At 33.6% G+C, this 22,518-nt stretch overlaps 2 protein-coding genes across 5 annotated transcripts in view; both read right to left on the bottom strand.

Moving 5' to 3' along the window:
• The window catches only part of UMAD1 (UBAP1-MVB12-associated (UMA) domain containing 1), a 271,116-nt gene extending 267,335 nt beyond the window's left edge, over positions 1 to 3,781 (bottom strand). Inside the window, exons 1-3 of the mRNA XM_027102512.1 lie at positions 2,726 to 3,781; positions 993 to 1,305; positions 178 to 228 (exon numbers count right to left, since the gene is read on the bottom strand). Coding sequence (XP_026958313.1) covers positions 178 to 228; positions 993 to 1,001 — 60 coding nt within the window. The 5' untranslated portion in view covers positions 1,002 to 1,305; positions 2,726 to 3,781. The remainder of the gene's footprint in view (positions 1 to 177; positions 229 to 992; positions 1,306 to 2,725) is intronic.
• Positions 3,782 to 6,787: 3,006 nt separating this feature from the next.
• The window catches only part of MIOS (meiosis regulator for oocyte development), a 41,013-nt gene continuing 25,282 nt past the window's right edge, over positions 6,788 to 22,518 (bottom strand). For all 4 annotated transcript variants that reach the window (XM_027102507.1, XM_027102506.1, XM_027102508.1 and 1 more), the window contains exons 7-12: positions 20,959 to 21,024; positions 19,233 to 19,391; positions 14,853 to 15,005; positions 12,996 to 13,200; positions 8,177 to 8,306; positions 6,788 to 7,022 (exon numbers count right to left, since the gene is read on the bottom strand). In XM_027102507.1, the coding sequence (XP_026958308.1) occupies positions 6,926 to 7,022; positions 8,177 to 8,306; positions 12,996 to 13,200; positions 14,853 to 15,005; positions 19,233 to 19,391; positions 20,959 to 21,024 (810 nt within the window). In that variant the 3' untranslated portion in view covers positions 6,788 to 6,925. The remainder of the gene's footprint in view (positions 7,023 to 8,176; positions 8,307 to 12,995; positions 13,201 to 14,852; positions 15,006 to 19,232; positions 19,392 to 20,958; positions 21,025 to 22,518) is intronic.

Genomic DNA, 22,518 nt, shown 5'->3' with positions numbered 1-22,518 from the left:
TACAAATATTAAGTATACCTGCTTAATGAATAATACAAATTTCCAAATTACTGGGGAGAGTACTTTTTCTTTGACATAACTGATATATGTAGCACAGGAACTTTGTGCCATTCAAATTTTTACTATAATCAGCTATCAGATTACTGGATGCTAAAAAGGATATTTCGTTTTACCTACCACATGTCTGGCAGTGGCAACTTCTTGAACTGTCACCAGCAAAGTATATGGCTGCAATATAATAAAATGTGGACAAACATGAATTTTGACATTTGCTCTTTCAAACTCCAGGCTTTCTTGCAAACACATCCCCCACACCCTGCTCACCCTCCCTCCCCATGTACATGCGTATGTATACATATAAGTGGAGTTAATATTCTTTAAGTTAAAAGATGTAAGATCAAATCATTTGCATGATTTCTTACGAAAATGCCTGTTTGAAGTTTATGATACATTAATCCCTTCAAATGCTCTTCCAGACTACTCTTGTCTTTATATTTTAAGAGCCCAACTAATTAGATTCCTATATCTTAATTTCCAGTTATGAAATTAAGGCAACATGCTTTTCATAAACTGAATGGTGAAAGGATTGTATACACTGAATTACTATTATTGCTGCTATTTCTGACATTACATAAATTATCCTTTAATCCTAAAGTTACCTTCTTAGCAAAGCCTTTCAAAACATTGTATTATTAATAGTAGATCAGTAAGAAAATTACATTTTTTTAATTAATTTTTATTGGAGTACAGTTGCTTTACAGTGTTGTTACAAAATTACACTTCTGAAAAATGTAATGGGCAACCTCTACTTCCTCAAATTATTTCTAATTAGAAAATAATTTTTGAAAGTCCAAAATTAGAAAATTAAATAAAATAAACTGACATTTTTTTTTGGCTGCAGAAAGAGACAAGATGCTATAATGATACTCTTTCCAGAAATTATAAATATTAATCTGAGTGAATTTGAGTCTGAAAACAATGCTCACGTCTACCTCTTCCATTAGATATTACAGCTTTTCCGAGGCAAAGATGGTGCCATCAATCCTTTGAAATCATAACCTTAAATGTCTGGCGCATGTAGGCACGCTAATGCTTGGTCCTTTGATGGAAGCATGGACATGCAGGCATGTTCAGAATTCATCACTTAAACATAAGTAGCTTGTTAAATTATTGGAAATGAGTTGAGTAAAATGCACTCTACACTGCATTGGACAATAATTAACTAAATTCTAAACACAGAGGATAGGTGTCCTGCCACAGGCCCAGAGCCAAAACAGAGGAGTCAGAAAATATCCTGAGGAACATCTAGGAGAGAGAAGATTGAAACAAAGTCATTAATTATGTAATACTACCTCAGGAATATCAGAACTATTTTATAGATCCATTTCCCAATGTGTTAAATGGAGAACAAAATGCACTGTTTCCAAATATGACAAAAGAGACAATTAAGAGAAAGAACCACATCTGTTTATTATTCTTATGTATTACTGTAGAATATGAAATCTAGAAAAATGCTTTCCAAATAATTAAATCTCAGTAATCGTTTTCATAATACCTTATAGCAAGTTTCTTCACCTCATAATAATTTGTTCATTATGGTAAGAACAAGATAACAGGTCATGGGTAACTTTTATAAAAGTCACTAACGTGTGTGTGATATGCATATTCATTTATTTATACATTCATCATTATTGTAGAAAAACTAGAAGATGCAGACAAGAAAAATGCCACTTAAAATTCTATTCTTGGGCTTCCCTGGTGGCGCAGTGGTTGAGAATCTGCCTGCCAATGCAGGGGACACGGGTTTGAGACCTGGTCTGGGAAGATCCCACATGCCACGGAGCAACTAGGCCCGTGAGCCACAATTACTGAGCCTGCGCGTCTGGAGCCTGTGCTCCGCAACAAGAGAAGCCGTGATAGTGAGAGGCCCGCGCACCGCGATTAAGAGTGGCCCCCACTTGCCGCAACTAGAGAAAGCCCTCGCACAGAAACGAAGACCCAACACAGCCATAAATAAATAAATAAATAAAATTTTTAAAAAAATTCTATTCTTGAAAGATGGCCACTGTTAAAATTTTATATTCTCCAATAGTGTTCCATACAAATATATTCTATATATACTATCCTATAACTTGCCTTTCCCTCCATTTATAAATATATCATGAATCGTCCTTTGTCAATAAAAATACCCATACTATTTGAATAGTTAGTATTCCATTGTATGTATGTGACAATTTCTTTACTCTTATTATTGAACATTTAGGCTTCCAAGTTATTATAAAAAATACTGTGATAACCATTCCATAGAAACATACACCTTTGTGTACTTATCCAATTAATCCCTCAGAAAATATTTCCAATATACTATGTCAGAGGGCATGAAGCTTTTTAAGGCTTTTGATACATATTACTCACTGTCCTCAGGAACACTGGTACTAATAACACACTCTCACAAGTTGTTATTTGAGAATGTTCCTTTCCCATATCCATGAAAATACATATTATTCCTTTTAATTTACACAGGCAAGTGAACAGTATCCTGCTGTCGTTTTAATCTGCATTACTTTATTACCAATTTAACATTTATTTATGTTTGTTGGCCATTTTATTTTGGCTGTACAAGTCCTTGATCAATATTATCCATTGGTTGTGTCTTTTCCTTATGGGTTTCAGAACGTTCTTTGTGAATTAAGGGTATTAAATTTGTATGCATGTTGTAGCTTACCAGTTTGCTTGCCTTTTAACTCTTTATGGTATTTTTGCCATACCAAACTTTAAAGACTTGGAAGAGAAGCAAGGGTGTGCCCCCATCCACTTTCCTCTTCTGCACTGCTATGTGCAGAACCAACGGTAACCACTTGATCCTTGTTTTATTCCTATTATTTCCCCACTGCGTTGATGCTGGCTGTTTGAGAGACAGTAAAATAGAAGGGGAAAAAAATGAAGGAAAAACATTTCCTTTTCATGATAAAAACTAAATCTAAAGAACAAATCAGGAATCAATTTTTGGATTTTATCAACTGCTTTTTACATCCAAAGAGCCACTGACATGTTTTTTTCTCTTTTGGTGTATTAATACTAAATATAATAAACCCTCAATTGTCATAGTGAATTATTCTCCTATACACAGCCCATAAAGTAGGACGTGGAAGTATAAAACAGTAATTAAAAGTACAGATTGGGAAGTCAGACTACTGGAGTCTAAGTTGGCTCTGCTATTTATTAGCTGTACAACCTAGGACAAGTGACCTAAGGTCCCTATGCCTTAATTGCCTCATGTATAGAATGGGAGCAGTAATAGTGTATCTGCCTCATAGGGCTACAGTGAGGATTAAACAGGATAATGTGCATGGTACCTGGCAAATAATAAGCACCAACAGTAACTACTGTTCTCAGTAATGTACTGTTGGATTAGATATTGACTTTACTTATGAATTTATCATGAATATTCCTAAATGAAATCAGTTCTTTGTTTTGGCAATCTATGTTAATCTGATACCTGGATTACACTATCTTTTAAAAACATTTCGGGAACTTTCCTTCTGTCTATATACTCTAGTAAAAAATTAATACTTTATAAAGATTAATATTTTCATAAAGTGCTTTCTATAATCAGTAAAGAAACCTACAAAATTTTCGAGTAGGAGGGAAGAATAGGCAGATGATGTAATGGGAGAGTAGTGGCTAGATGAGCAGTTGTCCAGCTAGCCCCATCTCTGCCATGGCCATGGGGGTCACAGGCCCTCTATACAAGGATGTTGAACTAACACCTAAAATGCCTCTCCCCTCTCTCTGACACCTCTGAGCAGATGTTAGACGTGTACAACTACTTAGTGCCCACTTGTCTTAACTACAGCTATCCCGAACGAGAACAAACCTCACAGTGTACTTCCTTTCTTATTATCACCATCCCCCCAACAATTTTACTTAAATGAACATCAAGTGTAACAGAATGGCAGAAAAGGAAGGATTTTACTGGGAAAATACTGGATATTTTCTCCTATGAAGGCCAGGACTTAAGAGTTGAATATAGATATGAAAAGTTCAAGTTTTCAATGGTTACTGGTCAACGGTCCAGATTTACCAAAATTTTAATTTTCATCCCTGGGTTCACTCTTGTATCACATTAAAATCCTAGGTGGTTGTTCAGAGGACTTCTTCATACAGCAGAAAGTAATATTCTAAATACAGGATAAACAAAAGTAGCTAAGTTCTATCTCAAAAGAAAATGCCATAATTTATCCAGATTTGGAAAAACAAGCTCTTGGGAAATTTTCACTACTGAGACAAATGTAAATGTACATACTTTGTTTAAATTATACCATATTCAATTAAAAAGTGCTGACACATGAGTAACCAATAAAGATTAGGTAACAATGACTGTTAAGCACTACCTTTTACAGAGCATTATGCGACGGATATAACACTTCATGTTTATTTCATCACCTAACATGCCCAATCACCCTATGAGGTGGGAATTTCTATACCTTTTAACATATTAGGAAATTGAAGCTCAAAAAGGTCAAGCCACTTGGCCAAGATACTGGGACTAGGATTATAATTTAAATTTCAAAACCCATACTTTGAATATCTGCAGTCAAATGAGTGACTGAAATTACATCCAGCCATGCAATTAAATGCAGGACTATTTGTTTCTCACTCTAATACTTACTGGGTGTAGCACTGACAATGGAAAGATACTTTTTAAATATACCATTTTAATGAATAATAACCATTTTGGAAAGCTGAAAAACAGAGTCTATAAAAAGTTACTTCTAAGACTAAGAATCAAATTTGCCATCAAAATAACTACTATTTTATTATTTTATTGGATTATTTGCAGAGTGGTCATAGATAATTTCTAGATTAGACATGTTGACTTCAATCCATTTTTATTCAATTTAAAAAAATAATAAAACACTTTTATTAAACACTTCTATTGAACATGTTTAGGTAAAATATCTCGTTGAGTTTATAAACCCAAATATTAGTGACCAAGTAATAAAAATGAAAAAATTAGTCTATTTTCATGTTCCACATACAATAAAATGCAAAACAAGCATAATAGACATCTTATATGAATATTTGGGTTTCACAGAAAATATTAGAAGGCTGACACAGGCATAAAGTTATTCTTAAAAATGTCATCCTGTGATTACAAGCAGATTATATAATAGACTTTATGCTTATGTCTTATATTGTACTTCCAAAAATTATAAGTATTTTAGATATAACCCTATTCTAAACATCAATTCAAAAATTTACCTTACTTTAGCTAAGGAGAAATGAAAATGTATATAACAGTTTGATACTAAAGCTGACTTTTCATATTTTGGACAGAGCAAATTTGAAAGAAACACTTCAACTGAAGCAACTTTAAAGGTAAAGGTTATGTTTTAGTAAAATGAAATCAGTAAGATTTACTTAGAAGACTGGAAAAAGTCCCCTTAATAACAATCTTTGTTTAAAAAAAAAAAAAAAAAGATTGTAACTATTCCCAGTTCTTTCTTTTAAACAAAAGATTGTCATCTAGATGAGATGTTTAGAGTAGATATGCAATGTTTTCCTAGAAAAGAGACTTTTGTAATAGATCTCAAAGTAAAAAATAAATTTAATCCACCTTTGTTCAGGATTTAAGTCATACCTCAAATTAATCTAACAGATCTTAGTTTCACCAGGTAAAATTGCTAACGTGAAAGCTTCTAAAATTCTTGTTTAAGATATTTCTTTCTTCAAAATCTGTAAGATAATTTTTAGGCTTACTTTTTATTTTTCTATAAGTACAACTTCAACTATGAAATTCAGTTCAGCCCTCTGCATATGTCAGATGATGCTACAAATCCTTTGTATTTCTCTTCCAACTATCTAGCTGTGAAAAGGGAAAAAATAAAATTTGAAAATAAAGTCCCTAAATTGGCCCAAATATACTTACTTTAAGAAACTTACATTAAAGGTGAAATTATCTCCAAAGTGACTCTGGTTTCCCCAACATCTCTAAGTCTACCTTAGAAAAAACAGGATATTCTGCAAGAGGCAATCCGACAGTAGGACATAGTGACGTAGATTATGCTGAATGGTTGGTCACACATAGACTTGTATACACTTTGTATTCAGCCAAATGCTTCCAGATGATGAGCATAAGATGATAAATTAACAGGGACAGAAATCTTTGAAGACAAATAAGGACATTGGAAAGCAAAAGGTTGAAAAGGAAAATTTTATACGTTTCCTTGAAATGGTGCATATTTTTCTCCTCAAAAGAGAAAAAGTTGTAAGATACATTCTTAATTTTGACTTTTCTTTGGAAGACAATAAATGTCTGTGCCAAAAGATTTCTTATCTTAAAATGAAAGTGTATGAGAGAAGAGACTCCTTAAAAAAATTTATATCAATCATACCTTGATAAATAATTCTCCAGTGTAGGGTAGGGGGCTTTCTAATTCTAAAAGTAAAAATCCACAATTTAAATTTAATCTGGAAGGAATCTAAGCATGAGTAAGCTTAAACTACTGTCTGAATCACTGAATTGGGCATATTATTCTATTTTAAAAGTGTACAGATTTTACTGAAAGATAACCAATTGCAACATAAAAAGTATGGTTTCAAGGTCTGTTCTTGGTCACTCCAGAAACTCTGTTTGCACAGTGTTCATAATTTCAACAAAACCCTAAAAAGTTCTTTCCAAAATGAACTTTTCCAACCTACTGAACAAAATTCATGCCCACACTCTGTTCATTTCAGCAGCATTTGTCTCTGTGAAGTACATCAAAATCACTCAAACATCAAATTGGTGATTTGATAGAATGATTTATTTTCCCATTACAGGAAAGTCATGAGTGACTTGTTCTGAGGTATGTTTCTGAGCTATGAAGGACATCTATCAGAAAGCTCCACACTTGAAGGTTCCTCTTTAGGGCATAACATTTTATGGCTGGACAGTCTCTGCAGGTACCAGATTCCCTGTTGTATCCAACTGCATACATTTACACGTGCATGCAGACACAGGACACTCGGCATGATCCCTGAAAAATAGGTAAAGTCACAGTTAAACACCTAAATTACACATACATACATTCATTTATCTATATACCTATCGATATCTATAATGCAATTTTTCAAATGGCATTTGAAAATTACAGGAATTAAAACCCAAAGACAAAAAGCATTAAAAGCATTAAACTAGAAATGAGTGCTAGCCTGAACATGGGGAGCAAGTTACTGAAAAATGAACAGCATTACTTTCTAAATATATAATAAGCTATCTCATTTACAGTTATGAATGTGACAGGGATGTGCTCAGAGTTTAAATTAAAGTCAATGTGACAAACTGGGTGTAAAAGTTATAGCACTGAAGGTACAGGGCCACTGATACTACTCAAAGTAAAAGTTAAATATGGTCTTGAGTCTCCACTGTATGAAGTGCGTACTTACTACATAACAAACTTATTTATGAGATAACTAATATAGGAGTTTGACATGTATTCTATCATTGAATTCAGTTACATACTATATATTATATATGATAGGATATTCGGTCAGTCGTAAAAAACTGCAAATATATCCTTTCCTCAAGTAAAGTTAAATAATGCTTTTCAAATATTTAACCCATACGTAATATTTAAACAATTTCTTATACAAGTATTAATTTTATAGTTTAAGATTACATAGGCTAGTGATAGAAATGTTCATACCACCTTTGTTAACTTAAGTGACAGTATAAAAGAAATTCATCCTTTGGCTGTATAAATCTGAACTATTTAAAAGGTCATCTGCTTTATCTCCTCTAACTCCAAGCCTATTAAAGAAAGAATGGGGACTTCCCTGGTGGCGCAGGGGTTAAGAATCCACCTGCCAATGCAGGGGACACAGGTTTGAGCCCTGATCCGGGAAGATCCCACATGCCGCGGAGCAACTAAGCCGTGCGCCACAACTACTGAGCCTGCGCTCTTGAGCTCGCGAGCCACAACTACTGAGCCCGCGTGCCACAACTACTGAAGCCTTCACGCCCTAGAGCCTGCGCACCGCAACAAGAGAAGCCACTGCAATGAGAAGCCCCTGCACTGCAACGAAGAGTAGCCTCCGCTCGCTGCAACTAGAGAAAGCCCGCGCACAGCAACGAGACCCAATGCAGCTAAAAGAATTAATTAATTAAAAGAAGAAGGAATGTGCTGATTACCTGAACCAACTAAGCATGTGTCCAGCATGCCCACCGTGTCTGCAATTGTGACACCATGTAAACCAGTTGTTAAACTGAGCTAATTTTTTGTCTTTGCTCAAGTCTACTTTTTCATCTGATTTGGAGCCTCCTATGGGTTAAAGACAGTGATCTTCATTAACTATATCATAATACTTGATTCAAAGTTTCTTAAAAGGTATTTCTAATATTATGTCAAAATACAAATCACATATCATACTGAAACAGCAATTTTAATGCTAGAATCTAGTTTAGATTGAAAAATATACCGAATAACCAGTTTCCTTATATTTTTAATAGTCAATAATAAATGGAAAAATAGAAATTATCAAACCCACTTAGAAGCAATCTGAATGAACAATTTTAGAGAAACAATCAGTAGTTTAAAAAACTTCCCATAAAGAAAATACCAAGTCCAGTTTACAGGTGAGTTCTACCAAACACTGAAAGAACAGGTAATTTTCATCTAAACAAACTTTTCCAAAGAATAGGAAAAGAGGGGCAATTTCCCAATGCACTTCATGAGGTGGGTACAGCTTTGCTAACAAAATCAGACAAAGCCAATATGAGAAAGATTATAGGCCAATCTTCCTCCTGAACAGACATAAAATCCTAAGTAAAACATTACCAAATAGTATGATTTAGCAATTCTACTTCTAGGAAAATGCACTGGAGAAACTTCTGTGTATGGTAAAAGGAGACATATGTAGGAATGTTCATAGCAGCACTGTTCATAACAGTAAAAATCTGGAAACCAAGTGTCCATCAATAGTAGAATAGAAAAATTTGTGTAGTCATAAATGGAATATAAAGCAGTAATTAAAAAAAGGAATAAATGACCACTACATTAATGAGCATAATTGAAACTAAAAAAAGAAGAAAAAACCCCAACTCCAATGTTGAGCAAAAAAGGCTTGTTGAAGGACATATGTGTATGACTCATTTACATAGAATTTAAAACACAGACGACAGTAAACGTGTAAAAAAAACTATACAGACAAGCAAGAGACTAAACTAACACATAATTTAGGACAGTAATGACCTTTGGGAAGAGCCCAAAGAGGTGGTATGAAGTAGGGAGAAACAATCCAAGGCACTAGTATAGACAATGCTATGTTAAAGCAGAGTAAAAGACTCACTGATGATTGATTTATCATTGTACACGACGTACATGTATAGTACATTACTATACATTTGTTATTCACAAAAACTTGAAGAAAAATGTGTTACTACACATGTACATTTACACATGTACAACTACACACAAATTTACATAACTTTTAGTGCTTGAAAAATGCTCATTCTATTAATTTTGGCCACCTTAATATGTTTTATTTTGTTCTAAAACAGCAAATCAAATTATTTTAAGATCATATATAATTAGAGACAAGAATAGAAAAATGAGTAAGTAAAACTATTAAGTTTAATTAAGCAATTGTGTACCTATTAAGACATAATGTTATGTTCAAAATTTCACCTGGGCCATTGCTGGTCACACTGTAATGACCACAATTGTCTTGTAAACAATTATTTAAAACACCCATCTCTTTTTGCTAATGGTATGGAGATGAAAGGATGTGAAGGTGGTTCAAGAATTTAAGATGTACACACACTGAAATTCTTCCTAAAAGCTTCATAAAGACAATTAATAATGAAAGAGAGAAAAAGAGAGAAGAGAAAAAGGAAATACAGACCTTTTAAATATAAGGTATTTTATACCTTTGTGTATAGTTCTCATTAGTGATTTTCACTTTGTTTTTGTAACTTCGAATACAAAGAGAAAACAGACTGAGTCCAGAACAGATTAATCCTTATGTTTCTGATGAAGCTGAAAATAACAGCTCTACCTCACTGCCATGTGAGAAGGCATTTTAAGATCAAATAGCTTTTAAATTTAAAAGATTTATAGTGAATTATGAAAAGTGCTATAGAATAGTTGAGGGTAACTAAAGTTTCACTTAGGCACTAACAACAACAATAATAATAAAAAAAGAAGAGTAAGAAAGAAACGAATATATAATCTAACTTTTAAAAATGTATCATACCTAGAAGTTAAGCTCTATAAGGACAGCGATTTTTATCTGTTTAGTTCACTGTAACATTTCTAGCACTTAGAAAAACAGCTATGAAACAAACACTGTTGAATAACGTTTATAATTTTTAATGCTAAATATTACTGTTTATAACATAAACATTATAACTATAAACTCAGTGAGACAGTTTCAATAGAGTTCCAATCCTCAAAGCACAAGTGACTGTAAAAATTTGTAACCCTCAGTTAAATAAGCTTATGGAAATTCTGGCCATTTGGATCACAAAGCATGATGGATGGATGCCATCTCTAATTGCAGGCAAAGCAACACAGATTTGTATACCTAAATCTTTAAACTGCCATGAGCCAACATTTGATTTCTATCAGGTCCTATTTTATTCTGGAACTCAGATTTTTCTGATTTTACAGAATAAAAAAAGAAAATGCTTATTACTTTGTAATTAACTCAGCTCAGTAATGCCTTTAAAGATCAGATTCAGGCTCCCCTAATTTTCCTACACTGTTTCCTAGGCTCTGTCACACCGATGCACTTGGTAGTTCCCATACACTCTCTGTACTTATCAACTTCACTAATCTCTTTACCTTAGTTCATGCTTTGTACTCTTTGCCTACAACCTGGATAGGCTTCCCTAAAATCTTCACATATTTAAATCTATCAGACTTTAGAGGACCAACTTAAATGGCATCTTCTTTTTGAGGTTTTTCAGATATGCTTCAGATAGAAGCAATGTTACCCTCTTTCAAAATTCCTAACATTTTCTTTATATAATATCCCTTATTCACCTCAGAGAGCTAAATGCATTTCAGAATTTGGAATCTTTGGGGATGTTAGGAAAATAATGAGCAAATATTATATAACACCTCCAGGAAAAGTCTGAGGTACCATCTTGTAATTAAACACATTAGCATTTCTGCAGTGAAACATATGAATGTTCACAAATAAACAACAGAAATAAAAACTTTAATAACTTCACGTCAATTCTGAACAGATTTTTTCTTTTGCCAAATGAGATTATTGTAAATTCATTAAAAAAAATTGTTTTTGGCTTTTCAGATCTTTAGAGATTCTGGAATGACAGATAAAAGATTCTGGACTAGTATTTATTTTCTAGAACATATAATTTCTTATTTTACATTAGCTATCCATGCTCATTATATACCATAAGCTCCACGAGGATCTTTGAGTCATCCTAGCACATCAGCCTTAACTTAGTGCATTAAACATGTACTCAAATCTATATAAAGAAATTATTTCTGAAGCAAATTTAGAAAAAAATTTTTGAAGCAAATATGAGAAAATGTTAAGACTTGATAAACCTGGGTGTTGAATATTCGTTAAATTAACAGTCTCTATAACAGAGAACTTAAAATGTTTTATGATTTAATTTTCTTCAAATTCCAGAAAATTGCTTTTATCTTTTCTTACCTATTTCAAAAATAGAAAAAACTGAAAAGCTAGTATCTAGCAAAAAGAAACAGCACTCTAGCCATTACAGCTTCCTGAGGCTTATGGTCCAAAAGACATAGTAAGTTGAACTATTTCTATGTATCTCAGTTCACATAGAACTTATTTACGCTATATTTTGCCTCCTTGTTCTTTCATTGTAGTAGATTTTTATTCCCAATTGTTATTTTCTATTTATTTGTATCAAGGACGTAAAAAAAGTGATCAACATGCAATGTTAAAAATGAAAAGCCTTGATTAAAGCTTAAGTCAAAACTAACATGTGCATTTGAAAACATCACATATTGCATTTGTTAAAAAAAAAGGCACTATGTTGAAAAATAACTTAATGATACTAGCAAATCTCTTTCACAGATGTTAATGTAACAATAAAACAGACTATTTACAAGAACCAGCTACAGAACAGAATTCCAGAATTTCACAACTAGAAGGGATCTCCCAGTCCAACACCTCATATGTAAGAGCGTTAAAGTGACTCTCAAGGTCACCGACTAAATGTCACAGAGCCAGAACTACAACAGGCATTCTAATACCATACTCAGTTCTTTATTCCTTATTCATTTACCAGTATGCCAGATATTCAAATGTTTTTCATTAAATTTTTTGCTATAGCATCATTTTCAAGTTATATAAATAGCTGAAATGTTTCTAGCCACTAGGTACATTATATTCAATTATCTACTGCTCTCAAAAATTTTCTCTATATGTTTACTTTAAGCAGTAAACAATGTTAATATTTCTAACCATTAAAAAAGTATATATATTTACTAGGTAGCTGACAAATATAGCAGAAGCCAACACCAAAACTTAGAAGTAAAGGGATCTGACTTCTAGGTTAATACATTCTCTACATATTTTCACAGGTAGATTTTGAACATGAAATAAGAGAAAATGTCAAAGTGCTTTGAGACTATCAAAAATTCTTTATGCACACAAGGTATTTGTTACTAGATGGGGCCACAGTGACTTTTAAACATAAAATTTGAGGGAGCTCCTTTTAGAAAAAGTGGTAAGAAAATGTTATAAGATTATTTAATATTTAAGCTCTTCTCACGAATGTTAAATTGGCAAGCATCTGTGAGATTACCTGAGATATCATGGATATAGATTTTACTTTTAATGTACAGATTTCATAGAGAACACAAAAACCTTCAAGCCAGCAAAGTGGCTTGCTCTTAGAAATAATATAAACTCAAGCGGCTATGTCTTTTATTTACAACATTAAATCAATTATGTAGAAACAATTTCAGCTCCAAAAAGTATACTGTAGAATTATGTCATACCAGGACAACTAGAAACAGGTGTTCCCATATTGATGAGGCAAAGTGCACATCGAGGAAGGGGTTTTCGACAGCCAGGGCAACTTGTGACTTTAGATTTTGTTGGTGAGCCACTGACACCATACTGACTAAAACCTCTGCCCTGATGGGGCACAGTTGAGCAGCTGTAGGAGATAGACTTTCCACAAAAATTGCAACTCACAAACACCTATAAAACAAATGAAAGGAGAAATAAACATAATGCAAACTTTATGAATAAAATAAATATAAAATAATCAAAGTCTGATCCTAACAAATTACTTTTAAATAATTTTTAAATTTTATTGTGTATTATAAAATAATTTATCTGCTAAGTTGATGAGCTCTCATTTAAGACTTCCACTTAGCAGTTACATTATTTGAATACTTCTTCTCTGTTACCTTTGTTTAGTTATATTCTTCCTAACATCACTGTGATCTACAGAAAAAAATAACAAGGACTTTAGAGTTCACCCCGGGACATTACAAAATATCCCATTATGACTTTTGATACAAAGTTCAATGATATTATCTCCTAAACAAAATTTTCTTGTAAATAAAACTCTCATTTCCTAAGATAAAAAGGAGTTAAGGATACTATAATAGCTAAAACTTTAGAATAATAGCAATATAAACTGTTCATTACGCCTTTATATTAAACTCCTAGACTCTTGAACACTTATGATATAGATTAGTAACAAATATTATCATGTACTGCTATTTGATTAATACTCAGGTTGTTTTAATACAAACAGTAATTTCTCAAATTTCTAAAATAAGAAAATAGCACCATCCAGTGCTCACATGGAGCATATACCTGATATTTAACGCCTGAACTCAGACACAGTGATTTCACGTCAAGTGCTTTATGTAATAATTGATCTCACGTTGCTTTTTTTTTTTTTTTTTTGCGGTACGCGGGCCTCTCACTGCTGTGGCCTCTCTCGTTGCGGAGCACAGGCTCCGGACGCACAGGCTCAGCGGCCATGGCTCACGGGCCCAGCCGCTCCCTGGCATGTGGGATCTTCCCGGACCAGGGCACGAACCCGTGTACCCTGCATCGGCAGGCGGACTCTCAACAACTGTGCCACCAGGGAAGCCCACGTTGCTTTTTTTTAATTGAAGTATAGTTGACTTACAATATTGTGTTAGTTTTAGGTGTACAGCAAAGTTATTCAGTTATATATATACTTTTTCAGATTCTTTTCCATTATAGATTATAACAAAACAGCAAATATATTCCCTATGCTATACAGTAAATCCTTGTTGTTTATTTTATATACAGTGCTGATCTCATGTTTTTTTAAACTACTGCTTAGAGAAAAATAAATTTCTATGTCTAATTAGACATATATACATATACATATATATATATATATATATATATATACTGTTAAAGGAACAACTCCTGCCTTATTACATATAACAGTGAAGAAAGTGTCAATATGTAAGTGGAATGTGTAAGAACATACAGTAGTTTAGATTCTGAAAGATCTTGGAATGTATCAGAAATCCTTGGACAACCCTAGGACTGATTTAGGTTTGCCTAAGATGCTCTAGACCTGCTGTGGTTTGCTCTGTGTCAGACTAAAGCCCAAGTCACTGAGATGATTGTTAGGAAGTGGCACGATCGAAAAAACAGGAAGATTAAGGACAAAGTGCACTCTGGGATAGATAAAGACATGGGAACTCAACATGAGCAAAAGAATGAGTATATTGATAACAATTTATTAAATTGAACCCTCAATTTACCCTATATAACATGCTGTAAACACTTCTGTTTTTTGGCTGGGCTATTAGGTACATGTTACAATTTGATTCTCTCCAAAACAATGTACTTACCTGTGCTAAAGGCTTAGAACTGGGATCCAACTTACTCCTGTGAATATCAAATTCAGCTCGTTTGTGCCAAAACCTCCAGGCATCTAATAAATTTCTATAATTCTCAATCCAGTACTGAACTCTTTCATCTTTAAGAACATCTAAGGGAGAGCCCTAAAAAGAAAACATGAATTATTTCAGTTTTTAAAACTTTCCTGGGTAAGCCTGAAGATTCTAGGCAACATGCGAGTATATGTCATATGGGAAGCAACAGCCCTCTTTTTTTGCCAAAAGCTGGCTCCTAATGAGGATACAGATAAAATAACTGATGGAAGCTTCATTAATTTACTTTAAGCTGGCCTCTACCAATGACATAAATATGCACTGTATATACCATTATATCCTGCCAGGGAAATGTAATTTTCTACCTCTTATTTAGGTGTAAAGACCTAAGAGCAATCAATTCACCTTCCTAGTTGAATGCAATAAAAAAAGACACAAATGTTTTTTGTCCCAACAATTAAAACCTCTAGGTTCACAAAATATATTTACTATCTCATCTAAATACACACCAGAATTGCTCAATCACATTTAAAAATAATACTGAGCTTGGTCCTTCATATCTAGCAATGTATTGTGGATTAAGATGCTATTTTTGTATACCTATTTATCTAAAAGTTAAAAATACCTATTCTCTCCCTCACCTTCAATTAAAACATATATTTATCACCTTCAAATTAAAAAAAAAGAAGAAGAAAGAAAGAAAAAAACAAAACTGAACCAAAAATTTTTAGTTCTTTTGCCCCTCGGCCACAGTGAAAAGGAACAATTCCTTTTCCTTAAATTTACTTTAGATTCCTTCTCATTAAGAACTTCAATTTTTTTGCCACTAAGACTTTTCCTAGAGCTGTATTTTCCCTGGCAGCTGTGACATTCCACATTTCACCTACGCTTGCTTTGGGTTTTCGCAGAATGCTTTTAGCTCTGTTGATATTGTCCTTATCTTCACATGATGAAGAAAGGAGAGAAAGCCTCTACCTCCCATGATGCTACGGCCATTAATTTAAAGCCAAGTTTTTCCAGTTCTGTTTGGGGGCCACAGAGAAAGTAAAATGTCAGAGGCAACTTAGCATGCATCTTATGGAAAAAGGGAAGAAACCTATAACAGCTAATAAAGACAATCTACCTTTAGACATTCCATCAAAATAGAAGCATATCTTTCACCTAGTAATTAAGTATTAATTTCAATTACTAGAGTTAAATTTAGCTAAAAGAACATGTGAAAAACTCATAGTTGACAACTTTATTTCTTAAAAAATAAACATCTACTACAGTCCTAATTATGACCAACTAGGCAGAACTAAGTACTAAAGTATAATACAATCCCTGATTTAAAAAGAAAATTCACAGAAAAATCAGAAATCTTCATACCCCACTCTTTCCCCTTCCACGGCAGTGAGGATAAACTACGAAATAATCTGGTCAATATTTGGTAAGTCTTCTCTAGAACCGCCCCAATAAAACTTAAAATCAAGGTCTGAAAAAGTCTACAGAGAAAACAGTTCAGAGATTAAGTCTGACCAAATTAAAATTAGAAGAGCTTGGGAAATGCCATGGGCTTCCCACAGTAACAAAATGTAAGACCTAAGTGATCAGCAAGTAACTAAACTTCCAAAAGCATTAACCAACATTCTTCAGAAAAAAGGAAAAGAACCTAGATGTCTATAATATACTGCAAACAATGGCCAGTATTCAATAAAAAATCACTAGACATATAAAGAAACAGGTAAATGTGTTTCAAAGTAAAGGAAAAAGGCAGTCAATAGAACTAAACCTTAAATAGCCCTTATGTTAGAGTAAGTAAAGATCTAAATGCAGCTATTATTCAGACTTAGGGGAAAATAGTGTTTTAATTAGTAAACAGATAGGGCTCTGAGCTGAAAAATATAAACTATAAAAAAATGGAGACTCTGGAACTAAAAAGTACAATAACTGAAATTAAAGAATTCCCTGGAAAACCTAACATCAGATAGAAGGTGACAGAATAACCAATTAACAAATCAAAAGAATTTATCCAATTTGAAGAACAGAAGAAAAAAGATGAAAGGAAAATAAACAGAGCCTCAGATATCTGTGGGACAATATCAAATGGTTTAATATACGTGCAATAATAGTCCAAGAAGGGGAATGAGATTGAGGCAGAAAAAAATATTTAGAGAAATAATGCTTGAAGACTTCCCAAATCTGATGAAAAACACTGACTTGCAGATCCAAGAACCTCAGTGAATCACAAGCAGGATAAAAAGAACCACAACTACGCTTCAAGGGTTAAACTGCTAAAAATCAAAAGAAAATCTTGAAAGCAGCCCAAGGAAAAATGAAGCATTACATAGGGAAACCAAGGATAGTAATATGTGACTTCTCATCAGAAACAATGGAGGCCAGAACACTCTGAAACCACGTCTTTGAAATGCTGAAAGAATATGAGCGAAATAGACATTTTCAATTAAAAGTAGGCTGAGAGAATCTGTCCCCAGTAAATGTAAACTATAAGAAATGCTAAAGAGAAAGACCAAAGGGAAACAGTATGAGATGGAATTTGAGTCTCTGGTAAGGAATAAACAGTACCAGGCATGGTAAATAATAAATATAAAAGCCCACATTTTCATTCTTCACATAATTTACATAAAAGACAACTGACTGTTCAAAGCAAAAATAATAACACTAAGTTGGAGTTTATAATGGATGTAGAAGCAAAATACAAGACAATAGGACAAAGGAGGGGGATTTGTAAATGGAATTACACTGTTGTAACATGAAATATGAAGCAAAAAGCGGAAAGTGTCAGGTGTGAGGTAAGAAAGAGAAAAGGTGAAGTAGGAAGCATGATGTATCAGGTATGAAATGTAAAGTAAGAGGAGGTAAAATGTTGACTGATGAGTTAAGGATGCGTATTGTTAGACCTATAGCAACAACTCAAAAGAAGAAGATAATGAAAAGGGGTATAGCTAAAAAGCTAATAGATAAAGTGAAATACTAAAATATCCAATTAGCCCAAAAGAAGGCAGGAAAGGAACAGAAAAACAAAAGGAAGAAGAAAAAGCAAAATAGAAAACTAATAGCAAGATGATAGACTAAATCTTGACCATATAAATATAAATGGAGGAAACTTCTCAATTCAAAGGCAGCTGATCATCAGACTAGATTTTTTTTTAAAGCAAGATTCAATTACACGCCACATTTTCCATTTTATGGAAATGGATTCAATTACACACCACAGCCCTCTCACCGCTGTGGCCTCTCCCGTTGCGGAGCACAGGCTCCGGATGCGCAGGCCCAGCGGCCATGGCTCATGGGCCCAGCCTCTCCGCGGCATGTGGGATCTTCCCGGACCGGGGCACAAACCCGTGTCCCCTGCATCAGCAGGCAGACTCTCAACCACTGCGTCACCAGGGAAGCCCTACACACCGCATTTTAAATGTATTTTATAAACCTTGTTAAGAGGTTACCGACCATTTGCATTCCATAGCCATACATCTACAGCTTGGTTTAACAAATGTGAACTCATTTCAGTAAGAAAACAATGATACATTATGCTATAGAAGGACACCTTTTCTTCCATGGTCAGTGGCCTGTTACCTTAGGGTAAGTTTACATTGTGGTTTGTGGGCCAATCAATATCTACTTTTGTTCATAAGAAGGTAGGGTGGCGGAAGGGGGCATTTTACTTTGCTTAGCCAGTATGCAGCATGCTATCATATTGTATAAAAGGATAAGGACAGGAAAGAGAACACTAAGAAGGATAAGATTAGCTGGAGGGCCACAGGAAATCTCAGGAAAAAGCTCTAAAATGTCACCATATTTCCAACAAAAGCAAAGTAGTAGGGAATCTTTGCCAGGAATCCATTTTTAACCACTGGACAGTAAAAACTGAGAGAAAATAGATGACCAATTATAGCAAATCATGCCCATTTAATAAATGAGGAAATGAGGTAATAAAAGGGAATAATGAGAATTAAGACAGCTGTGTGCAACTTGCCTTCTGTATTTCAAGAAAAATGTATAGTAATTCAGATCTGGGAAAGGCAATCTCTTTGTAGAAGGTGTTGTTCTGTCAACAACTGGAGAAAACGAAGAGAGGTGTCTCTGCTCCATTTGAGCTTTACATAAATTCAAGACTGACACTTCTCAAAGTGAAAGGAAAACCCAGATAACCCAATGCAGGAGGCTTAGGGATGTAAGGTAAGGCAGAAGTCCTGTAGATCAAGTGATTTAAAGCTAAACGTCTTCTAAAGATCATCAGCAAGCAACAGGGCATATCCACTGAGTGAGGGAAGAAAATACAGAAGGCTAAGCATTTTTTTTTTCCTTAAAATATTGCTGCCACCAGGTTGCGCTAACCTGTAACATGCAGTAACTTGCTGTTTGTACATCTCCAGTTCGGTCAACATAACTCTCCATTAAGTCCACACCATCTTTAGTAAGGCCTGTAAGCAGTATTCCTTCCAAATTTCCAGCCTCTTTCATTTCATTGGTCAACTTTTCGATGTACCTATTTAACTGGAAAATTCAAAGTGATTTTTCTAAAGCAATCCATTTGACTATTTGTATTTTCTGCTTCATAAATTCTACATTTGAAACAATTTTACTCTTAAGGGAAAACAGTTTAAAACAAAAGCCCGTGTAAAAATCTAGATATGTGATCTCTAAGAAGTCTGCATCTATTATAAATTACAATACAGCATTCATGATCATTTAAAATATTTTTTTAAAAAGGCAAGGTATTTACTATCTTTTGATAATTGTTCTATAAAAGATCCACAGAGGCTTTACTATTTTAAATTTAAAGAGAACTGTCCTTATTATTTTGCAAAGTTATTGATGTCTATTATACAGTACGAAGTAATACAGTCACAGAATCTGAGTTGGAAGGGAACTTCAAGATTACCAACAATAACCATTTCTTGTATTATATATAGGATGGATAAACATTAAGGTCCTACTGTATAGCACAGGGAACTATATTCAATATCCTCCTGTGATAAACCATAATGGAAAACAATATGAAAAGGAATACATATAGGTATAACTGAGTCACTTTGCTGTATAGCAGAAATTAACGCAACACTGTAAAACAACAGTACTTCAATAAAATTTAAAAAAAAGAACTTGTAAATCTCTTTTGGGATTTTGATCTATAAAGCTCATGGGTCCTTTACAATCTTATCCTAAACAAACAAACACAAAAACAAACCATTTCTTATAAGGTCTTGCCTGACTTTATCCTACCCCAAACTCTAGCCAAGATGGCTTTATGTTCCCCAGCACTTTCTCATTATTGTAGTACTCAGCACAACATACTACTAGTTGCTTATGTGCATTTCTCTCTCACTATCTACATAGCATATTCACGTACTAGCTGTTTATTGTATTAAAAACTGAAGGAATCCTTTGATAGCATCACTAAGAGGTGAGTTTAACATCTTTATCTACCGATTAATCTCACTCACCACAGCAAAAATAAACTAAAATATTAAGTCAGCATTTTTTTAAGTATAGTTGGTTTACAATGTTTTTAGTTTCAGGTGTACAGCAAAGTGATTCAGTTATACACATATATATCTATCCTTTTTCAGATTATTTTCCCTTATAAATTATTACAAGATATTGAGTATAGTTCCCTGTGCTATACAGTAGGTCCTTGTTAAATCAGCATTCTTAAATAAGTTAACTTAGGTATGATACATGTTTATAATAGCTCAATCTAATAGGAAGTTATTACCTCACTTTTTAGAAGAATTTATATATAAACCTCACAGATACATATTTATACATAAAGATTAGTTTCTTAATCCAGTGACAGTAAATATATATATATATATTTTTTGTGGTACGCGGGCCTCTCACTATTGTGGCCTCTCCCGTTGCGGAGCACAGGCTCCGGATGCGCAGGCTCAGCGGCCATGGCTCACGGGCCCAGCCGCTCCGTGGCATGTGGGATCTTCCCAGACCAGGGCACGAACCCGTGTCCCCTGAATCAGCAGGCGGACTCCCAACCACTGCGCCGCCAGGGAAGCCCAACAGTAAATATTAATCACTTTAAATATGGAATTAAATCAGTTCTTACCTGACTATCACTAAGAAATTTACAAGCAAATGCCACTCTGTCACGTACCGCAACTTTGTTTTCATACTGAAAAGAAGAGAAAAAGCAAGCAGTTACTTTCGGGTGCTACGAGTTATAAATTTTTGCAGACTAGGTATTTTATACCTAATATATATTTTGATTTTCAAATGTATTAATAGGTTACTGTGTATATACTGGCAGAGCCACTGATCACCTAAGATGTTTTTCTTAATGTAACTCTCAGGAAACTCAGTGTTAAGGTTATTGTCCGTAGAAAGTAAAGATTTACCTCTAAAACTGACCAATTTAGTTTAAAACAATTCCAGTTCTGTCTTATATAACTTTAACATAAAACAGAAGCAATGGTGAACAGTTTATCAAATTTAAGATGCCATGTAGTCCTTTCATCATAGAAATTAATTTTAGTGAAACTGAAGAAATCTTTCCTTGGCTTCTAAGTTAATCAACAAGTCTAGGAAATCTATGAATGACCAGTAAATATACCAGCTCAGGATTTAGAAAGAATATCAATACATGTTTCTAAACACAAAATTTTAAAACATACTTTATAAGTAAATAGACACACTTTTGTGGCTATTGTAAAATACTCTTATATAGGTGGTTTGTGGCAAAATAAGAGGCATTATGATAAATTCTTAAATTTTTGTATACTTGTCAATAATGTAAAATACTATTTTGAAAAGTGTTTACTATAAATGTAGAGAGATACAATTAATTTTGTGATAAGTAAAAAATAGTTTAAGGGTAGATAAAGGATCCTATTTCCACTGAAGTCTTCCATGAAATATAGTTTTCCTCCTTTAAACGTAAGTTCACTTCAGTTGATACCTTAGTGTGTTTTCTCAATTATAAAATATGGTTCTGCCCTAAAAAGGCGATATATTTCATACAAATTAGATTTAACTCTTAGACTATGTTGCATGTATTACAATTTTGATCTGGAAAGAGTTATAAATATTCTCTGTCCCATTTTACAGCTGAAAAAACTAAAACCCCCAAAAGTTAACTGACCAGCTAAGGTAACTGTGGCAGAGCAAGGACTCAGACCTTTACCTTCTGATTTCCCAATTCAAAACTTTTCACTAGATTACTATAACTTAACAATTTTTTAAAAAGAACAATGATAATTATCATTATTTACATATAAAGTATAATCAGGGACACTTCTGAAACAGCTTGGAAATATCAATATAAACTTCCTACTCAAGATATGATATCCCTTACTTATTTAGGTGTAAGAAAAGAAGGTATTTTTAATAGGTCACTTAATTGAAAATACAGAAGTTTAACATTTAGACAATATACTTCTCTATCAATTTAAAATCTGAACAATCCATTTCTTTTTCTAGTCTTCATTGTCCTCTACCACTTCCTAAAAGTATCATTTTATTTCTTCAAGATGCAACATTTAAAGTCTTCTGTTTAACAACAGAGAGTAATAATTGTAAAAACAAAACAAAAAAACCCCAACATGCTCTTGGATATTAATCTGAAGTGGTTAGAAAGGTTCAATAGTAATTCGTTAAAAGTAATGAACAA

The sequence above is a fragment of the Aethalodelphis obliquidens genome, unplaced genomic scaffold (genome assembly GCF_003676395.1).
Source record: "Aethalodelphis obliquidens isolate GAN/ISIS:26980383/991018 unplaced genomic scaffold, ASM367639v1 scaffold5, whole genome shotgun sequence".
NCBI classification, from domain to species: Eukaryota; Metazoa; Chordata; class Mammalia; order Artiodactyla; family Delphinidae; genus Aethalodelphis; species Aethalodelphis obliquidens.
Note: the sequence above shows the minus strand (reverse complement) of the source record. Positions and strands in the feature narration are given on the sequence as shown.